The sequence below is a fragment of the Phyllostomus hastatus genome, unplaced genomic scaffold (genome assembly GCF_019186645.2).
Source record: "Phyllostomus hastatus isolate PE091 unplaced genomic scaffold, TTU_PhHast_1.1 phas_scaffold_345, whole genome shotgun sequence".
Lineage (NCBI taxonomy): Eukaryota > Metazoa > Chordata > Mammalia > Chiroptera > Phyllostomidae > Phyllostomus > Phyllostomus hastatus.
In genome coordinates this window covers 23,530,726-23,551,886 of record NW_025334024.1, presented here as the reverse complement: position 1 = coordinate 23,551,886, position 21,161 = coordinate 23,530,726, and the positions used below count along the sequence as shown (strand labels likewise).

The 21,161-nt window shown below is 37.5% G+C and overlaps 1 protein-coding gene across 7 annotated transcripts in view; it reads right to left on the bottom strand.

Moving 5' to 3' along the window:
• Positions 1-21,161, bottom strand: part of CNOT1 (CCR4-NOT transcription complex subunit 1) — a 74,299-nt gene that overhangs the window by 45,226 nt on the left and 7,912 nt on the right. For all 7 annotated transcript variants that reach the window (XM_045818983.1, XM_045818982.1, XM_045818986.1 and 4 more), the window contains exons 2-8: positions 11,474-11,749; positions 4,641-4,748; positions 2,520-2,618; positions 2,097-2,165; positions 1,942-1,996; positions 1,309-1,512; positions 40-208 (exon numbers count right to left, since the gene is read on the bottom strand). In XM_045818983.1, the coding sequence (XP_045674939.1) occupies positions 40-208; positions 1,309-1,512; positions 1,942-1,996; positions 2,097-2,165; positions 2,520-2,618; positions 4,641-4,748; positions 11,474-11,575 (806 nt within the window). In that variant the 5' untranslated portion in view covers positions 11,576-11,749. The remainder of the gene's footprint in view (positions 1-39; positions 209-1,308; positions 1,513-1,941; positions 1,997-2,096; positions 2,166-2,519; positions 2,619-4,640; positions 4,749-11,473; positions 11,750-21,161) is intronic.

Genomic DNA, 21,161 nt, shown 5'->3' with positions numbered 1-21,161 from the left:
GTTCTTAACAGAAGAATAATCACTTTTTTTGGTACTAACCTTGCACAAAAGCCATAGCCTACTTCTTGCATGAAATCAGCCAAAGAGCTCTCCATCATGGTTTTAGCTACCCCTCCAGAATCAGGCAGGATCCTGTCCATTAGAATGTCCCGTTTTTCAGGGTATAAAAGTGGTGCAAGCACCACAGGACAACGTTCCTGGGGGAAATCTGAAGAAGGAAAATAAAGTTACAGGTGCTACACTGATTAAAAACAAACTTTCCTCTTTTACTCTCTCTAAAGGCCCTTCACATCTGAATCTTCCACAAGTTCATATTCAAAAGGTTATTCAGTTATAACATCCCATTAGCCTAAGTTATGACTTCAGCATCAATTCCAAAATGTGACTGTTTTCATAGCACAGGAATTGCTCATCAATGTATTTTCAATTTTGTATCGTAGAATCCAAATTCACACCCAAAAATTACTTAAAATTTTCACAATATGGCTATCAATCCCAATACAAGGAGGGCATCAGATACAATTCAAATATCAGAATTTATTTAAATGAAGTGAAAAACTTTGAAATTGCACTATATGAACAAAAATAACAGTTGAAATACTACAAGTTGGTCCACTGTCAATGATTTGCCTTAAAAAGAATCTGTATCCCTCTAAAAGAAGGATTAGAGGAAGAAAGGATGGCAACAATAGAATCAGGAGCTATCTTAACCTAACAATACCAGTAGCCAAGGAGTTAAAGTGAGTATATAAAAAATAACTAAATTTTTAGCCCTGGCTGGCATGGCTCAGTGTACTGAGTTCCAGCCTGTAAACCAAAAGGTCACCAGTTCAATTCCCAGTCAGGGCACATGTGAGGGTTGCTGGCCAGGTCTCCAGTCGGCTGAGTGCAAGAGACAACCAATGCAATATATCTTGCACACATCAATGTTTCTCCCCACCCCGCTTCTCCTGTCTAAAAAATAAATAAAGTTTTTTAAGTGACTAATTTTTTTAAAGTAAAAAGAGTACATCACAGTAATATAGCTTGTCTCCCCAAAGGAGAATAAAGATTACATGGAATTATGCCACTTCTTAAAACTCAGACTGCACTAATATAACAAGATTACTGCTAAAGTTAGTCATTTTATACCTTTACCATAAGGTTTTCATCACTTCATATTTTAAATGATAAAATACTCGCTTCCTCAAAAGATTACCACCTTGAGAACTGAAAGGTAAATTCACTGTCTTCCCTTACATTCTGAACCTGTCATGTTTGAGTTCATCCAAAGAAATCAACTTTTGTAAGCTACAGACACTTCTTTACCTCTGCGCAGTGTCTTAAGAAAAGCGTCTATCTGCTCCTGTCCAACTCCAAAGGCTCCCTTCTGCCCAAAGAGGAGATGGGAGAGGAGGAGGTGTAGGACCTCTATTGCTATATCTTGGAAGCCACCTTCTTGATTTCCACTGACGTCTGCGTCAATGTAAGAACGCAGAAGATCTGGGAGCTTCTGTTTGATAAACTGGGCAGCTAGAAGTCGGGTAAAACAAAAATCACAAGTTATATTTGCACTACAATAGGGAAAAAGTCACATACCATCAAAATACATCACTGTCATTCACCAACTCACCTTTCACCCTCTAATGTTTTCAAAGAACTAGTAGGTAGGTATAAGTGAGACAGCAGTTGCCAGGGACTGGGAGGAGAGGGAAATAAAGAGCTGTTCCATGGGGTATAATGTCTGTTTTGTAAGATGAAGAAATTCCCTAATCTGTTACACCACCATGTGCACATAAAGGTGATTATGAGGCTAAATATTATGAGTTTTTGCCATATATACATGAGACCCCCCCCCCAAGTATTAGATTATTTTTAGTCTCTAGATCTACAAGTATAAAGCATCAAGATTCAAAAACTCATGAACTTTACTATAGGATATGTAGGCAAACAGGAACTTACCAAAACCTCTGAGATCTGAGCTGGAAGAATTCAAGAGGGCAAGGCCAAAAATTACCTGAACAAGAAGGGTTATATTGATCAGAGTCAAATAGCTGTTTTTAAATAGCTGTTTTTAATTTTAATTTTGCCTACATCTTTTTCCTTAAATTACTTACCTCTTGTACTTTGCTTAACTTGAGAACTTTACTCAGCTGGGCAAATAAGTGGGGTGCAGGCTTTAAACTCTGAAACAAACCAAACTTTATTATAAAACAAGAACTTACAATTTTCAAAAAAGTTTATGAAAGCACCTGTTCACCCACTTATGGAACTACGTGGCATGACATAATTCTGTAGTGCTGCTAGAAACAATACACCATGTCTTAGAACTGTGGACTGACAAGCTTAAGCTTTCACATGAGCTCATGTTAGTAAGATCTTCTATTTATTATTAACCTCACTGCCTTGATTTTGTTAGAAAGCTATAAAAACCCCAACATAACTACTTAAAATTTTAAAATCAAAAGGGTAATGGCCTTTGTAGAAAGCCTAGTAAGAATCACATTCTTAGGACAACTAAAGATAAAAATAATACCAACCTTCTGATAGTGCAATGGATTATCAATGGCATAGGACAATGTGGAGATAAAATTTGGCTTTGTAATCAGCGACGCACACTCCTGAATCAGAAACTGAGTCTTTAAAAATAAAAAATACATTTTAATTAGCACTAACAGCCATCATGTCGCAAACAGAAGCTGATGTACTCAAAACACTGAAGTGTAATCCAATTATTACATACTATTTCTACATTATCAAAAGCTCTCTAAAACTCCCTTTAAACTACATAAAATAATGGTATGGCTCTAGTAGCGCTTAGTTCTTTTAACTTCATTTGAAACAATTTTTGTTAGATTGTATTGTGACAGCAGTCACATCAGCGTGCATTAAAAAATTATCAAATTTTTTGTGCAGCCATTTTAATACTGAAGATGGAAGAAAAATAAGCAATATTTTTAGCATATTGTGTTTTATTATTTCAAGAACTGTAAAAACACAACTGATATGGAAAAAAAGATTTGTGCAGTGTATGGAGAGGGTGCTGTGACTGGCTGAGCATGTCAAAAGTAGTTTATGAAGTTTCTTTGTTGACATTTTGACAAATTTCTTGCTGGACATTTCTTGTTGGATGATGCTCTTTGGTCAGTAGGCCAGTTGAAGTTGACAGAGATCAATTTGAGATGTTAATTGAGAACAATCAAGGTTATATTATACCACGTGGGAGATAGCCAACATACTCAAAATATCCAAATCAAGAGCTGACAATCATTTGCACCAGCTTGGTTGTGTCAAATTACTTTGATGTTTGGTGTCCACGAAAAAAAAATCTCCTTGACCATATTTCCTCATGTGATTCTCTACTTAAACATAACAAGCTCTGGCTGGTGTGGCTCAGTGGATTGAGCGATGGCCTGTGAATCGAAAGGTCACCAGTTCAGTTCCCAGTCAGGACACAAGCCTGAGTTGCAGGACAGGTCCCTGGTTGGGGGGTGTGAGAGAGGTAACCAATGGATGTTTCTCTCCTCTCTTTCTCCCTTCTTTCCCCCTCTTAAAAAAAAAAAAAACAAACCTAAAACATTCCATTTTTAAAAACAAATTGTGATAAGTGATAAAAAGTTGATACTTTACAGTAACGTAGAATGAAAGAGATCACAGGGCAAGCAAAACAAACTATCACTAACCACACCAAAGGCCAGTCTTCATCTGAACACAGTGATGCTGTGAATGGTGGGATTGGAATGGAGTCATAGATAATGAACTCCTTCCGGCAAAACCAAATGATTAATTCCAACAAGTACTGCTTCTAATTAGACCAACTGAAAGCAGCACTCAACAAAATGTATCTAGATTTAGTCAATAGAAAAACACATAATCTTCCATCAGGATAACACAAGACCACGTATTTCTTTGATGACCAAGCAAAAACTGTTACAGTTTGGTTGCGAAGTTCTGTTTTGTCCACTATATTCATCAGACATTAACACCTTGGATTTCCATTTATTTCACTCTTTACAAAATTATTTTAATGGATAAAATTTCAACTCCCTGGAAAACTACAAATGGCTCCTGGAACAGTTCTTTGCTCAAAAAGATAAAAAGTTTTGGGAAGATGGAATTATGAAATTGCCTGAAAGATGGCAGAATGTAGTGGAACAAAATGGTAAGTACCAGTTACTTGTGAAAATAAAAAACGTGACTTTTATTTTTACTTTTAAGCACACCAACTTTTTGGCCAACCCAACATATTAGCAAGAAGTGCTAAACCAAACCAAACCTCTTCAAAATAGAGTCCACTGACAAAATACTATAAGGAACAATATGATAAATTGTTTCCAGATTGAGAATCAAGCCAAAGAAACTCAATCTAGAATAAGAGATTTCCCTCTGCCTCACTTACTTGTCAAGCAGCACTTCTCCACATTCCTCCTTCCTTTAGGCAGGACTGATCACCAGCTCTCTAACTCTGAACTAGGTAGCTGTAATGGTCTGCAGCCCAGCAGGAGGAGGGAAGGCCAAAAAGAGAGGAGGTCCACCATCTTTCAGCCACTCAGTTAAGATTATTTCTGGATGCTCTTTCCAAGTGCTGTTCTCTACATACACTTACACCCAAAATGCAATTCATTGGATCTAAGTCAACAAACCCAGTAAGCCCCAAATACCTGATGAAAATCTTTGCCACTGCTTTTACCATCGCCACTGAAATCCACATGTGAAAATAGGCAGCGTAATAAATGCCTGTCTGCCTCAGGACCGTGCCGATTCACAATCTAAAAATATGAAAAAGAGTTTGTACTCAACATTAAGGAAATTCAAAAAAAAAAAGCAAGACAAATCAATCCCTAGGGCATCTAGAAATCCCAAGTTTCTTTAATGGTTCATTTTGGAATAAGAGTTGCAGGAATTAATGAGATGGAGGTACAAATATTTTATGACATTTCGAGAATGTTTCCTACAGTCACTGGCAAGAAGCACAGAAGAAAAAGCACCAGTAAGCAGCCCTTATAACAGCTTTGGTCACCATCTACAATGAAAACACCAAGCATAAATGACATGTAAGAATACTTTTGAAGTTGTAAGGCAACAATTTTATAACTGAACTCAACAAGAGCATCACTTTTTCTATGCATTATTTTTACTAAAAAAGTAACCTGAAATCTCTCTAGCACAGCTGTGACTCTTTACAAAAGTCTACAAGGCAAGGTCCTAAAGCAATTAGTCTATCTTCAGTATTTTAGCTGCTGCTCCTGCACTCCACTAGTTTCTTGCTGTTCCTCAATTTACCAATGTTTGTACTTGCTATTCCCTCTAACCGAAAAGCTCCAGTTAGCTACAGAACTTGTTCTCTCAACTCCTTTAGGTTTCTCTCTCAAGTCACCTCATCAGTGAGGTCTTCATAATTACCCTCTCTAAAACAGCAACAAGACTCCTTAACCCTGCTTTCCCCTTTCTCCACTGTACTTACCACCACCTGATTATATGTTTATTTTCTATGTTCCTCACTAGACTTTTAAGTTTCATGAAAACAGGGAGTTGTGCAGCTGTGTTTGCTTCACATCTAGTCTAGATAAGGGCTTAGCACACCGTATGTGCAGAGTAATCATTGTTTATTAAATGCTACATTAATAAATGATAAATAATATTTATCTACCTACTTTGGGCTAAACTGGTACTGAGCCTCCAGTGGTTTACTCTTCAATAACCCTGATGAAAATTATTCCCATTTTATAGGTGAAGAAGCAGACACTTAAACAAGACACCATGACTCTAAAATTCAATTTATGATTTGAGAAATCTGGATTCTCAGTCCAACTCCAACACCTATTCTCTTCCACTGTACCATGGTAATTATGTGATGGCTCACTGAGTTAACTTGTTTCAGTTTTCCCTCATCCAGAAAATGTGATGAGAATCAAGTAAAACCAATGTCTACATTTTCCCACAGACATCTTAAAGTTAAAATCCACATCATTAGATAATAAGAACCTCTGCAACTCTAAAAGATTATTGTTAACCTAGTTACATTACAATGTGTTTGTTGGTTTTGTGAGTTCTTATCATTGCTTCAATTCTATTCAGATTTTTTTTTTGCCTATCCCCTGGAAAGTTGAGACATTAAACAGCCAAATCCAATTAATTAAAAAGTTACCTATGCTCCAACCAAATAGACCCCATCTTCAAAAGAGCAAAATCATTTAGCTTAATAAATATTTGTTAAATACAAGCTATATACCATTCAAGACACAAGCAAATACAGCAGTAGAGGAGACCAATTGGTTCCATAGCTTTCATGAAGTACATTTTCATGGGGGGAGAAAAAGTACAGGCAAAGAATTTCTGATAATGTTTAACTGTTGTATGAAAAAAATAAAACAGGGATATATAACTTTGATGGGAGAGGGGTGGGTGGTACCTCAGAAGAGACCTTCCCTAAAGATGTAAAATGTAAGCTGAAACTTCAGGTAAAGACCAACCAGAGAGCTGAAAAATAGCATTTGAGCCCTGACTGGTATGGCTTAGTTGGCTGGGCTATCCTGCAAGGTGAGAGGTTGCCAGTCAGGGGGCACATGCCTGGGTTGTGGGTTTGGTCACCAGTGGGGGGTGTCAAGAGGCAGCCAATCCATGTCTCTCTCCATCTTTTTCCTTCCCTTCCTCTCTCTCTAAAAAATAAAATCTTGACTACTGGGGGCACAGTAGTATAACAGGACTAAATGGCAATAAAAATACAATGAAGATTTTAAATAATAATGTAAGAAAAAAATTAAACAAAATCTTTTTTAAAAGAATATAAAATGCTTTAAAAAAGAACTATATTTGAGAATGCTAAAGGAAATTAACTGATCATAGTTAATGAACATGCTGACTTATTAAAAAAAAGAGACATTCCGTTAGTCTGCCCATAGTCAAAACACACTGAAGTTACTGTTTTAACTAGAATCAGCAAAATTTCACAAATATCCCTTTCTATCCTCACATTTATTTTGATAACATTTTACAATTGCTTCTACAGCTCCTTAATCTTAACAACCCTCATATATAGACAAACAATACCAGGCTGTTATACATAAGTTATTTTGTTTTGTTTTGACGACAAGTTTGTGCCCTGGCTGGTGTGGCTCAGTGTACTGAGTGTCACCTACGGACCGAAATGTGGCTGGTTTGATTCCTGGTCAGGGGACAAGCCTGTGTTGCAGGCCAGGTCCCTGGCTGGGGGAATTCGAGAGGCAACTAGTCGATGTTTCTCTCACACATTAATGTCTCTCCCTCTCTTTCTCCCTCCCTTCCCCTTTCTAAAAATAAACAAATAAAATCTTAAAGGGAAAAAACAGTCAAGGTTGCAATGACTAAAGAGAAATGCCACAAACAACTTTGCTGGCTAGTGACAGGATCTCAAGATAAGCTTTATGGCTACTAGGTGAATGGAATATTCATTCTGTGATATCATGTGTCCCTCACTAAGAGCAACTGTGTTTTCTTCTAAAACTAAAGTGGTATTATAAAAACATGATCTTGGGTTGCAAAGATGATGAAACAAGATTTTATTAATCCCGTAAGATTAAGCCCTAGACATTTTTACTTAAAATTCATACCATTCCACCCACTAGGCAGGGAAGACCAATAAAATAATATGCCATACAAATAATAAAGCATCTTTATATTTCTTAAGCTTGTTAAATACGCTGGAACTCTTTAAATATGCATTCCAGGTTTTCACTGTATTATGTGAATGAATACTTTGGGATACTTTATAAACAATACCACATATATTTGAAACAGTTTAATATACTGAAAAGAACATGAAAACAAATCTTTGCAACAAATACAAAGGGTTACTTCCTACACATAAAGCATTGATTTAATGAAAAACATTTCAAATTCTTAAGTAAAAGATGTAGAACTAAGTACATTTTTTGCTATTCTAACCTCTCCAATAATTCTTTTAATTCCACTTTCAACAAGAATTTCTATTTTAAGAAGTGGTCCCAATGATATGATAGATAGTTCATTCTTACCACCTCAAATGACAAGCCAAATGTAGATTTCCATCTGGGGCTGATAAATCCAGAAATAAAAATGTTCAGGACTGATAAATGTCCCAAAATATATAATTATGTTTTGATCAAATGATGAGTCTGGGGCACAGATGAACCATAAAAAACAGATTGTCCATTTAGAGATCCAGATCAACATACAGAAATTACAGAAAAACAAAGAGAGCTGAGGTAACAACCAGGTTTAAGGTGCAACTTTTACTGGGGTAGAGAGGAAGAGTGGGGAGAAAATGCAGACGACTGTAACTGACCAACCACAAATTTAAAAAACAGAGAGAGAGATGTAACTTTTAATGTCTGTGAGCAAACCAGCTAGCCAAAGGAAAATGCTGGAGAAAAAGAATAGGAGGAGGCACCCATTACTAATATGAAAACAGAAATGGCAGACAAACTTAACACACTTCCCCACCCTCAAGACAGTTTATATGTGAGTAAATAACTGGATCGATTTAAAGACAAGCAAAAATCCTAACACTCAAAATGGAACCTATCTGAAGAAACTAAAACAGAACAAAGAAACAGACAAGACTGGCACAGAACACACATTTCAAAAGACTTATCCAAATAAACAAACAGAAGCGTTCAGACAAATAGTATTCCATGCCCTCACAGTTATTACAGAACTTTTTGTTTTTCAAGGGGTAAGTCCTCAAAAACATGTAACACTGGTTCAAAGACAAGATAACAGAAGGAAATGAAAGCAAACTTGCAGTACACTAAAGAAAGAAACATAAGGCAAAAATCTTACAGAAAAGATATCACCTAATAATCAATATACCAAAATCCATAAAAGAAATGAAAAGTATTAAAAGAAAATAACAAAAATACCCCTGAACTATTAAAATCTGAAGATTAAAAGGTATGCCACAGCACAGGAAAGGCTGATACAAAATAATCAATACTACAACATAAACATGAGGTTAAAAAACTCCCATTAAAGGAAAATGCACAGGATATTAAGGTTAGGAATAGGTCTAGGCAGGTAAAGTTAGCTAGCTTATCTGCACCAATAGAAATGCCTCCCTTCTTTTTTTTTTTTTTTTAAGATTTTTCATTTATTTATTTATTTTTAGAGAGGGAAGGGAGGGAGATAGAGAAACATCAATGTGCGGTTGCACATTGCATGTACCCTGCAACCCATGGCCTGCAACCCATGCATGTACCCTGACTGGGAATTGAAACTGCGACACTTTGGTTCGAAGCCCACGCTCAATCCACTGAGCTATGCCAGCCGAGGCGAAATGCCTCCCTTCTAATGATATAACCGATCCTGTTCTCTTTCTCATAAATACCCCCTCTGCTTTTGTCTCCCAATCAGAACATTATTTAGGTTTCTGACTGAATCAATACTTTCTGAATAGCTTTTTGTTTTAAAAAAATCTCAAATAAATGCTTCTGGCCTTTTATTTTTCAGTTAACAGAAAAAAAAAAAAAGAACTTAAAGCACTACAATTCATGAAAGCAGCATCAAATGCAATAAAACTCCATAGGCATACACACACCTACTGATATTTCAACATATGAGAGAAACAGTACCTCACTTAAAGAAAGAAATCAAATAGGGACTAGGTAATTTTAAGAATTAAAAAAAAAAATCGATTAAAGTTCGATTCCCAGCCTAGGCCACATGCCTGGGTTGTAGGGCAGGCCCCCAGTAGAAGGTGAGGGAGAGGCAACCACACATTGTTTTTTCACTCCCTCTTTCTCCCTCCCTTCCTCTCTCTGAAGATGAATAAATAAAACATTTAAAAATATAATAAATAAATAAAATTAAACCACAACCAGAAGTCCTACACTCACACCCCCCCAATAAACAAGAGAAAAAAGTTCCCTACAAGCCCTCTCAATTCTTGAATTTGGTTCAATTAGACACCCATTTCATTTATAAGTTTGTACTTGCATACTTACTTTTATAGCAACTATAACTTACAATGTAAAGGGAAGAGAAACAAATATTTTTAATGCTTGTGACAAGAACTGTTAGGTTTCCTACTTAATTTCATTTAATTCTAACAAGATGCCACGCAAATGATTTTATTCTCATTTTGCAGATGAGGAAAATAAGGTTCAGAGATTTTACCGAGGGTCATGGAACTAATAAGTTGTAATAATTTAACAATATATACAATTCTAACTGTGATACTCCATTTGACTTAAAAATGGGAAGGGGGTATACAATCACTAAAACTAAGGTATAATACACTATTTAACTTACTTTTTAAAATGTTTTTAAAGGGGAAGGGAAAGAGAGAGGTAGAAAAATGTCAACGTGTGGTTGCTTCACACACGCACCCACCCTACTGGGTACCTGGCCCACAACCCAGGCATGTGTCCTGACTGGGAATCAAACTGGTGACCCTTTGGTTCACAGCCCACACTCAATCCACGGAGCTACACCAGCCAGGGCCACTATTTAACTTTCATAAAGGTTGAATACAATGCTCTGTAAGTATAGCCAAAACTACACTGGAGTACAATTATAAAAGGCTGGAGGGGAGGCCACAAAGATTTGAATGAAAATTTCCCCCAAATATACACAAATAAATACCTGAAAAGATGCTCAACATTATTAACTATAAATCAAAACTACAATGAGATACCAACCAGTTCACATTAAACAGAATGGCTAAAACAAGAAGATATGAGTATTAGTGATAAGGGAAAACTGGAACCCTCATACACTGCTAGTGGGTATAAAAAGTGATACAACTCTCTGGAAAACAATCTGATAACTCTCCATAAAGTTACCATATGAGCCAGCAATTCCCTTCTTTGGTATATTCCCCCCAAACTGAAAAATAAACATCCATCCAAAATCTTATCAACAAATGTGGATAGCCATGCTATTTACAACAGCCAAAAAAAGTAGAACAAACTTAACATCCAACTAATGGATAAATAAAGTGTGGAATACCCACACAATGGTCTAAAGTAGTAAGTACTGACACATACTCAATATGATGCTTAAAAGCAAGCTAAATGAAAGAATATAGACACAGGAGTCCACATATAGAATTATTCCACTTATAAAAAATGTCCAAATCCACACGAGTGGAAAGTAGATTAGTGGCTGCCAGGGGCTAGAGTGAAGAGAAAAAAAAGAACAACTGCTAATGGATTGAGATCATTCTTTTCAGAGTGATGAAAAATTAGAGTTAGATGATGATGGCTAGATGGAGTTAGATGTGGATGTACTAGAAAATACTAAATTTTCCATTTTACAAAGGTGAGTTTTACAGTTTGTGAGATTTATCTCATTTTTAGTAGAAAAATGGGACTAGAATTCTGTACAAAACTGGGAGGAGATTATATATTAAGCTGAAAACACCTGAAATAAGGGGCAAAAGTTAAGATATTTGTCATGTAACACACCCACCATATAAATTCCCAACTTTCTTTCTACTACATACTCACTCCTTTAACAGTACTATTTGTTTACTTACATGCTGTATTTCCTGCTGGCTGGCTCGGTAGTTTTTCTTGGTTAAATTGTCCACCAGGTAGCTGATTTGAGACAAGGCCAGCGAGAGCGAGTCAAGATTCATTGCTGGTTGGGGCGGAAGCAGGCGGCCGAGCCCGGCGCAAAATCACCATTATTCCCCTTTAGTCACCTCAGAGGCAGGTTAATGCTTTCTCTGTAATTAGCCTATATCTGGTGTCTGTACAGTGTCTTCAGTTCTTCTTCACCAAGGGTCTTGCTCTGATCTGAAACATGGCACCTGTTTTTTAAAAAAAAATTAAGATATTTAAATTAGTTAAACTTTTATTAGGGAAAAAAATGGTTAAATAACCTTCATTTCTCCATCTTAGTACCTGTAATACCAATAAAGGCTTGAAAAAAGAAAAAGAATTAGGACATCTCAACCACTCAATCTATATTATTTGGTAATTCTATTTACTTATTTCAAAATGATGATTTATACTATACCCTCTTATAAGGAGCAGGAAAGTACTTAAAATGAGAGTTTGTGGAAAGAAACACTCATCTGACATTTTCAATCCCTATCTCCACACTAATCTACAACCTAGTTACAAGATTTATTCACTTTACTCCCAGGAACTACTTAGGAATCAGATAGTTTGGTCCTCAAGTTGTACCTAAGGTATTTGAATGGCTGACTTAAAGGCAGGTAAGAGCTCCAGAACTCAAATTCCTTCCTGCATTATTGAAAACATTTAGAAAAGGAAGCCCAAAGCAGCGATATAGTTAAAATGACAAGTTGCTTATCTTTTTAATTTGAACCACTTGAGAATCAGAGGAATTAGCCTGTATTACCAAAACAAACCCAACACAGCAAGTGTTTTTCTTAAGAATCCACCAAGTGCCAGTGCTGAAACACAAAAATCTTTGAAAGCAGGGAACTCAGCTTATCCAGTTTCAACTCCTAAAATGCACTTGTAAATTTATTATAATCAGAACTGTGTAAAGTATAGAAAATTCATAAAGATTAAAAGCCCCTTGGGTAGGGTATTTAAATGTTTATCTTAACCAATTTCTTAGCAATGGAGAAAAAGACTACATTGTTTTGTTCTGTTTTCAGAAAGCAAAGGTTCTATCTATGCTCTCTCTCTATATCCTCCTTTAAAAAGGGTAGGCGAGGGATGGGAATGCATCAAGATATTTTTTTGTTCATTCTAAAGCAACAGTATTATGAAAAGTTAACAATAAACTGTACTTATAGAACTTGCCTGCTATAAATTCTAAGAATAAATTGTTTGCTTCACATTACACTGGTAGCGAAACTAGCAAAAATCCAAGTTTGAGAACACAACATAATGAGGATATATATACAGGAAAACAAAGGACTTACCAGACTCTTAACAATATTAAGTGGCACATCATTTTCAGAAACTTAAACTGGCAATATTGTAAAAAGTGTTAATTGCACTACTCTAGAATCTATAAATTCTACTATTAAGACTGTGTATCCCTTGCCTCAAGAACTCAAAGGAAACAGATTTTCACGGAAGTACCGTTTATCACAGCAAAAATTAAAAAAGTAACAGTTAAAAAAAAAAGTAACTGCTTAAATCTATTATGGTATATCCAAACAAGGCAGTTACTTAAAAGAATAAAAACTGTTCGGGAAAGATACTCATTAAGGGAAAAGAGAATAAAATTTTTTAAAGAACTTAAATGATTCCCCTCAATAGGAATATAGAGTATGGAAGCTTTCCCTTTTCACCTTCTTCAGCTTTTAAAGTTGTTTTCCCACAACTATTCACACATTTTCCATCTTCATTTTTTAAAAAGTTTACAAAGAAAGGGGGAATGGAAGATTTGGGGTAAAATAGATTAAAGAGAACTCATACAACTCAACAACAAAAAACCCTCCAAACTAAAAACTGAGCAGAGGACCTGAATAAACACTTCTCCCAAGAGTATATATAGATGGCCAATAGACATATACAAAGATGCACACATCTAATAATGATTACACATAATTTAAAAAGGCAATAGATTTCATGATAGGTTAAGAGTTTGGAAGACAGAAAGTTTCTCTTTGCTCAGAATTTATATTAAAAATGCTGACACAGCCTTGGCTGGTATGGCTCAGTGAACTGAGCACCAACCTGGGAACCACAGGGTTGCCGGTTCAATTCCCAGTCAGGACACGTGCCTGGGTTACAGGCGTGTTAGGGGCGTGTGAGAGGCAACACATGTCGATGTTTCTCTCCCTCTCTTTTTCCCTCCTTTCTCCCCTAAAAATAAAATCTTAAAAAAAAAAAAAAATGCTGACACAAAGAAACAACAAAATAACTTCACCATGACATAGATGCTATGATGGCCTGTTATTATTTTACTTATGGTACAGTATGAATTCAGCAAAACAAGGGCTGAATAACTTTCCAACAAACAATTCCTCAAATACAACTGAGATCTCTGCAGTTCAACTCTTTTGATAAAAAGCCCTATGGCAAGGACTACCACCACTCCACATTAACATCTGAGAGTGCTAAAAATAAAAATACTATGTAATACAAGTTTCAACAAGCCAATCTTCATTATCTTGGTAAATGTACACACGAAACTAATGACCAGTTCTGAGTCCTCACCTTATTTGATCTAGTGACAACAGCCTTTCATCAACTGAAGTAGAACACTTATGCCCTGGATGGTGTGGCTCAGTGGATTGAGCACTGGCCTGTGAACCAAAAGGTTGCAGGTTAGATTTCTGGTCAGGGCCATGCCTGGGTTGCAGGCCAGGTCCCCAGGTGGGGGTATGCGAAAGGCAAATGATTGATGCACCTCTCAGACATCGATGTTCCTCTCCATCTCTCCCTCCTTTTCTCTCTAAAAATAAAATATGTTAAAAAGAAAGAGAAACCTAGGACTAAAGACCCAAGATTCAGCATCTTGTTCTCCACATGCCCTGCAACACAAACACTGGTGTATTGCTCTAAAAAAACAATGTACTAAAAAAAATGAGGCCACAGAACATGTGAACATACTCAACTTTTGGCTAACAGAACAAAGAAGGCCAAAGAATAATGCCAGGAACAGCCAAGAGATGGTGTCCTCTCTGACAGCGTCTACCTCTAAGTCTGAGTCCAGTCGAAAATGAGATTTCCTAAGAGGAACAAATAAATAAGGGGGGGGGGGGGAGAGCTCCTGTCCTTCCCCCTCAATGATGATGCACCCATACAAAGTCTTCTTCATCTCAGTTAATGCCAACTCCATCCTCAAAGTTACTTAGGCCCAAATCCTAGAAGCCTTCCCACTCCCCCTTTAGTTCCACCTATAAAATAAATCCTGAATCTAGTCATTTCTCACCACCTCTTACTGCTTTGATAACGAAGGACTATTCTCTCTCACTTGGATTACTACATTAACTTCTTAAATTGTCTTTTAATTCTACCTTTACTCCCTACAGTCTATTCTCAACAGAAGCCAGAGAAAAATATTTTTCAAATATAAAAACTGAGGTCATCCTGTGCTCAAAACCCTCCCCTGACTCATACTGGAAACCTGAGCCCTCATAAGGGCCTATGAACAAACACACCTTTTACAGAAGAATCTAGCCATGGTACCCTTGTGGCTTCCCTTTTCCACTGTGTACTTCCTCACTCAGTTCTCTAGCCACAATGACCTCCTTACTTCTCCAGCACGTTCTCACCTTTGAGCCTTACATCAGCTGATACCCCTGCTTGGAATGCTCTTCCTTCAGATAACTACTGCATGGCTATTTTACTTCTTCAAGTCTGTAGATAAATGTCATCTCCTCAGTGATGATCACCCTGTCCTCAAAATTACAGCCCCCTCCACCATTTTTTCCATGTCACATCACCTGTATATTTGCTTTTTAAATAAACATTAATTTTGTATCAAGTCTTAACAGTCCCAAAAAGGCTACCAGCCCTAGTCAGTATGGCTCAGTTGGTTGGAATGTCATCCCACAAACTGGGGTCACAGGTTCAATTCTAAGTCAGGGTAAATGCTTAGGTTGTGGGTTCAGCCCCCAGTTGGGCATGTACGGGTGGCAGCTAATCCAATGTTTTTCTCTCCCGTTGATGTTTCTCTCCCCGTCTGTCTGTCTCTCTAAAAATAAAGTCTAATTTTTAAAAATCCAAAATTTATATGAAACACGAAAGACCCTAAATAGTCAAAGAATGAGGAAAAAGTACAAAAAAACTGGAGGCATCACGCTTCCCGGTTTTAATCTATACTACAAAGCACCCTGGCTGGTGTAGCTCAGTGGGTTGATCGAGGGCTGCGAACCAAAGGGTCACTGGTTCGATTCCCAGTCAGGGCACATGCCTGGGTTGCAGGCCAGGTCCCCAGTGGGGGTCATGTGAGAGGCAACCACACACTAATGTTTTTCTCCCTCTCCTTCTCCCTCCCTTACCCTCTCTCTAAAAATGGAACAGAAGAGAAACCGAAATTAAAGAGTTAAACCTAAGACCTGATACTAGCCCTGTGGCTCAGCTGGTTGAAGGTGCATGACTGGAAGGAAGAGCCTAAGAGGGAAGAGGAGGAAGAGGAGTGGGGAGAGAGCAGGAGAAGAGAGGTGGAAGAACAGGGAAGTGGGGCAGCATGTGAGTCAGCTGTACCCCTACAAGATGGGGTACAATGGACAGAGAGCTTTGATCCACTGGACAGGTGGATGTGGCTTTTTGGATTCCCTCTCAGGGCATATGCCTGGGTTGTGGGTTCAGATCCCTATCACATAAAAGAGGCAACCAACCAATCAATGTTTCTCTTGCACATCAATGAACCTCTCCCTCTTTTACTCCCTCCCTTCCCCTCTAAAAATAAACAGCTAAAAAGACCTGATACCATAAAACTACTAGAAGAAAAACACAGGGAAGAAGCTCCTGGACATTGGCCTTAGCAGTAATTTTTTTGGATATGACACCAAAAGCAACAACAACAACAAAATCAAGTGAGACTACATCAAATGTAAAAGCTTCTGCACAATGAAAGATACAATTAAAACGACAACCTATGAATGAGAGAATATTCATGTGTCAGATAAGGGTTAATATCCAAAATTTATAAAGAACTCATGCATTGTTTTTGCAATAAAAACAAAATCAGATTTAAAATGGGCGAAGGAACTAAATAGACATTTTTCCCAAAAAGATATTCATTGGCAAACAGGTACATGAAAGATGCTAAAAATCACTGATCACCAGGGATGTGCAAATCAAAACCAGAATATCACCTCACACCTGCAAGAATGGCTATCAACAAGAAGAGTAAATGTTGACAAGGATTTGGAAAAAAGGGAACCCTTGTGCACTTGTTGTGGGAGTGTAAATTGGTTCAACCAGTACGGAGAACAGTGACATTTCCTCAAAAATTTAAAAACAGCCCTGGCCAGTGTAGCTCAGTTGGTTGGGTGTTATCCCACAAACTGAGAGATCTCAGGTTCAATTTCCATCAGGACACATACAAAAGAACCAATCAATGTTTCTCTCACATCAATGGTTCCTTCCCTTTTTCTACTCCCTTCCCCTCTCCGAAATCAGTGAGCATGTCCTTGAGGGATGATAAAAAAAGAAATTAAATTTTTTAAATTTAAAAATAAAATCATATGAGGCACACACACACAACAGTAATATACTATTCAGCCACAAGAAAAAAGGAAATTCCACCACTTGCAACATGGATGGACCTCGAAAGACATTCTGCTAAGTGAGATAAATCAGACAAATAAAGTATTATCAAAGGCAAGTAGGGTATGATATCCATTATATGTGGAATCTTGGGGGGGTGGGGGAAAGACTGGTGGTTGCCTGAGAAAGGGGAGGAGTGTACAAAATGGGTAAATGTGGTCAAAAGGTACAAGCTTCCAGTTAGAATATATGTCCTGGGGATGTAATAAGCAATAAGATGGCTATAATTAGAGTAAATCTTCAGTTCTCATCACAAAGAATTCTTTTTTGTAACTATGTGTGGTGATAGATGTGAACTAGACTTATTGTGGTGATTATTTTGCATATTTTTCCACATGAAATGAATGTTAGCTGTATTTCAATAATACATTAAAAACTAAACTTCAAAAAAACAGGGTGAAATGGTGGTTTACCAGGGGGTGAGGGAATGGGTGTTTAAGCATACATACTTGTAAATAGCAAGTCAGTCCTAGAGATCTACAACATAATACAGTGATTATAGACAAAAAACAAAACAAAAAAACCCCCCAAACCCTGTATTATAAACATTAAACTTGTTAAGAGGTCTTAACTGTTTCCACAGCCAGAAGAAATGATAATTACATGAAGTGTTGGAGGTATTAGCTAATGCTACAATGGCAATCACGTTGCAGTAAAATAGTATCAAATCAGTATGTTGTACATCTTAAAAGTTACACAATATTACATGTCGATTATCTCTCAAGAAGAAATGTCTTAGCCCTGGCCAGTGTGACTCAGTTGGTTGAAGCATCATCCTGTAAACTAGGAGGTCATGGGTTCCTAGGTATCTGTTTGGTCCCCAGTCCCCAGCTGTGACATGTATAAGAGTCAACCAATTGATGTTTCTCCCTTCCCCTCTCTTTAAAATCAATTAAGTGTGTCTTTGGGTGAGTATATATTCATATTCATTTTTAAAGTCACCCCCCCCCATAAAAAATAGTATTTACCACCCTGGCTGGTGTGGCTCAGTGGATTGAGTGCTGGCCTGCAAGCCAAAGGGTCACCAGTTGAATTCCCAGGAAGGGCACGTGCCTGGGTTGCAGGCCAGGTCCCCAGGTGGGGGTGCACAAGAGGCAACCACAAATTGATGTTCCTCTCCCTCTCTTTCTCCCTCCCTTCTCCTCTATCTAAAAATAAATAGAATCTTAAAAAAAAAAAAAAAGCATTTACCCTCAAAAATTTAAAGTTAAATTTTTAAATGGCACTAAAAAGGTTTTAAATGTATCATGTTATATATGCAAATGAGATTTCTATGTAGCCCTTTTAAGCATAAAACTAACATAAACCTGATTACAGAAACAAGCTCAAATTCATTAAACTTTGAAAATATTTTTAATAAAAATATTTACTATTATCATCCCTTATTTTATCAGGATTATATAAAATGTCCCAAACGATCCCCTTCTAGTTTACTCCATTGCACCATATAAACATCATCTGCTAAATGTAGCCCTCCTATTAATTCAAATATTTGATACTATATACATTAGATGCTATAAAAACCACCAAAGTAAACACTCATTTGAAGCAACTAATAGAATAAGTAAAGAATTTACGATAATGCTACATGACTAAGATAATTGTGTGTAAGAATGAGGAGGAAGAGGAAAGCTATTTAAAATGCTGATTCCTGCCCTGGCTGGTATGGCTCAGTAGATTGAGCTCCAGCCTGTGAATCAAGGGGTTGCTGTTAAATTCCTAATCTACGGCACATGCCTGGGTTGTGGGCCAGGTCCACAGTGGGGGTGTGTGCAAGAGGCAACCACACATTCGTGTTTCTTTCCCTCTCTTCTCTGTCTCTTCCCCTCTCTAAAAACAAATAAATAAAATCTTTTTTAAAAAATGCTGATTCCTAAGAACCACCTTACATCAAAAGAATCAAAATTCTTGGGGAAAGAGAATAGGACATACTGAACACACTCTGCAGGTGATTTTAGTTTATATTAATGTTTGAGAACTACTTTAATAGCTCTGGGAAATGTTTAAGAAAAGTATACACTGAACCTTGATGCAATCACTAAAAAAGAAGTTAGAAGGACTGCAAAATCTCTATGGGGGAAAATCAAGTTACGGAAAAGCATTCTGTGTATGTCTTTATATGCATCGTATCTAGGATACAAATAACTATCTGAAAGCTTAAAATAAAGAGGCTGAGAAGTGAACTGAACCTTTTTTCTCTACTGAAATAGAAAGACAGTTTCCTTCCTTCCTTCCTTCCTTCCATCCATCCATCCATCCATCCATCCATCCAGATTTGGTTGCTTGCTTCTCACACGCCCTCAAATGCAGGCATGTACCCTGACTGGAAGTGAACCAGTAACCTTTTGGTTCCTAAGTCGGCACTCAATACACTGAGCTACACCAGCCAGGGTGAAAAATAACTTTCAAAAACAAAATATTAAGTCAATAAAGTTTTGCAGATTCCAAGATTCTCTATACAAAACCCCAGTTACCACATGCACTGTGTAGAAAAGAGGTAACAAAAAAGGCCCAAGATTGCTATCCTAGAAAGATTTGCCAGTTTGGCCCTTGGCCCCTTGGCTGGTGTCAGAACTTGGATTTCAGAAGCAAACTAGTAAGAGTGGCTGGCTAACTGCCTAAACTGTTTAAAAAATAAAAGTGGTCTATGTTGAACACCTGCTTTCCCTATGGAAACTCACAATTTTTGGCAGAAGGTCCCAATAACAACTCTAGGTAACTGTGTAAGGAGGGATAAGGAAGGAAGTGTAGAAAAAGGAGTCATCACCAAATACATAGTAACATTTCCAGACCAAGCACCTCGGCTCTTCTTATTCTAACATGAAACAACTGAGGAAGAGAGAGTTTGAAGGGCAAGAAGAAATAAATTCAATTTGGGACTTGTGTGGAGTAAGGCATACAGATGTAATCCAATGGGCAGCTGGATTTAAAGTCTGGAGCATACAAAATGTGGCCTGCAAATAGATCTGAAGTCACCGATCAACACATAGATGAGATCACCTGGGAGAACTGCAGAATGTATATGAGAGGGCCAACAGAGTCCTAAGGAAGCTTAGTATTCAGAGAATACTAAGAAAAACATAGAAAAACAATAAAAGGGTTGCCATAGAGGTCGAAGAAACTTAAGAGTGCACAGTAACAACAACAGAAACCAAGGAGAGGAGTAAAACCTAGGAACACATAGCATCCCTACAACAGTTCCAAGAACAAATCTTTGGGAAATGTTCATTGTGTAGGCAATCTCTGAAATCACCCCAATGATCTCTGCCTAATATTCACACCCTTATGTAAATCCCCTTCCCTTAAGTGTGGGCTGGACCTTAAGTGTAGCTTTGAAAAAGGGTAACACAAAGTCATTTCCAAGATGAAATTATGAAAGACTAACTTGTTTACCTCTCTCTAGGCCTGTACTAAGAGAAGATGTCAAGTTATGAGTAACCCTACAGAGACGGGACATGAGACAAGAAACTGAAGTCTCCCAACCAATAGCCAAGCTAGCAAGGATTTGAGAAGTCTGCCAACTGCCACACAGGTGAGTCTGTAAGATCTCCCCACCCTTCAGGCTTAAGATGACTATAGCCTGTGGGTGCCTGCATTACAACTTTGTGAAAGATACTGAGAATCATCTAGCCAAACTGCCTGTGAAATAATAAAGAGCAAGAAAATTTTAAATAGATAAATTTGGAAGTAATTTGTTATGCATCAATTGCTCACTAATATAGTCATAGTCTATGGAAAACATGAGGAAGGTATTTTAAAAGATACAGTTGGCAATGCAAAAAGTTATATTAGTAAATATCAGAATTAGCAAATAGATCATTGATGGCCTTCAAGAAAGGAAGTTAGTGGTCACTGCGATGCAGGCCAAGGTGCCTCCATAAAGGGGACAAAAGCATCAGGTACTAAGACAGGGCTTAGTTCAATCCTCTGCCCCGCAAAACCTCCCACACCACTTCAGATCACCTAGAGACCGACTGATCTGCTGATCTACCTCCAATCCCCCTTCAATAT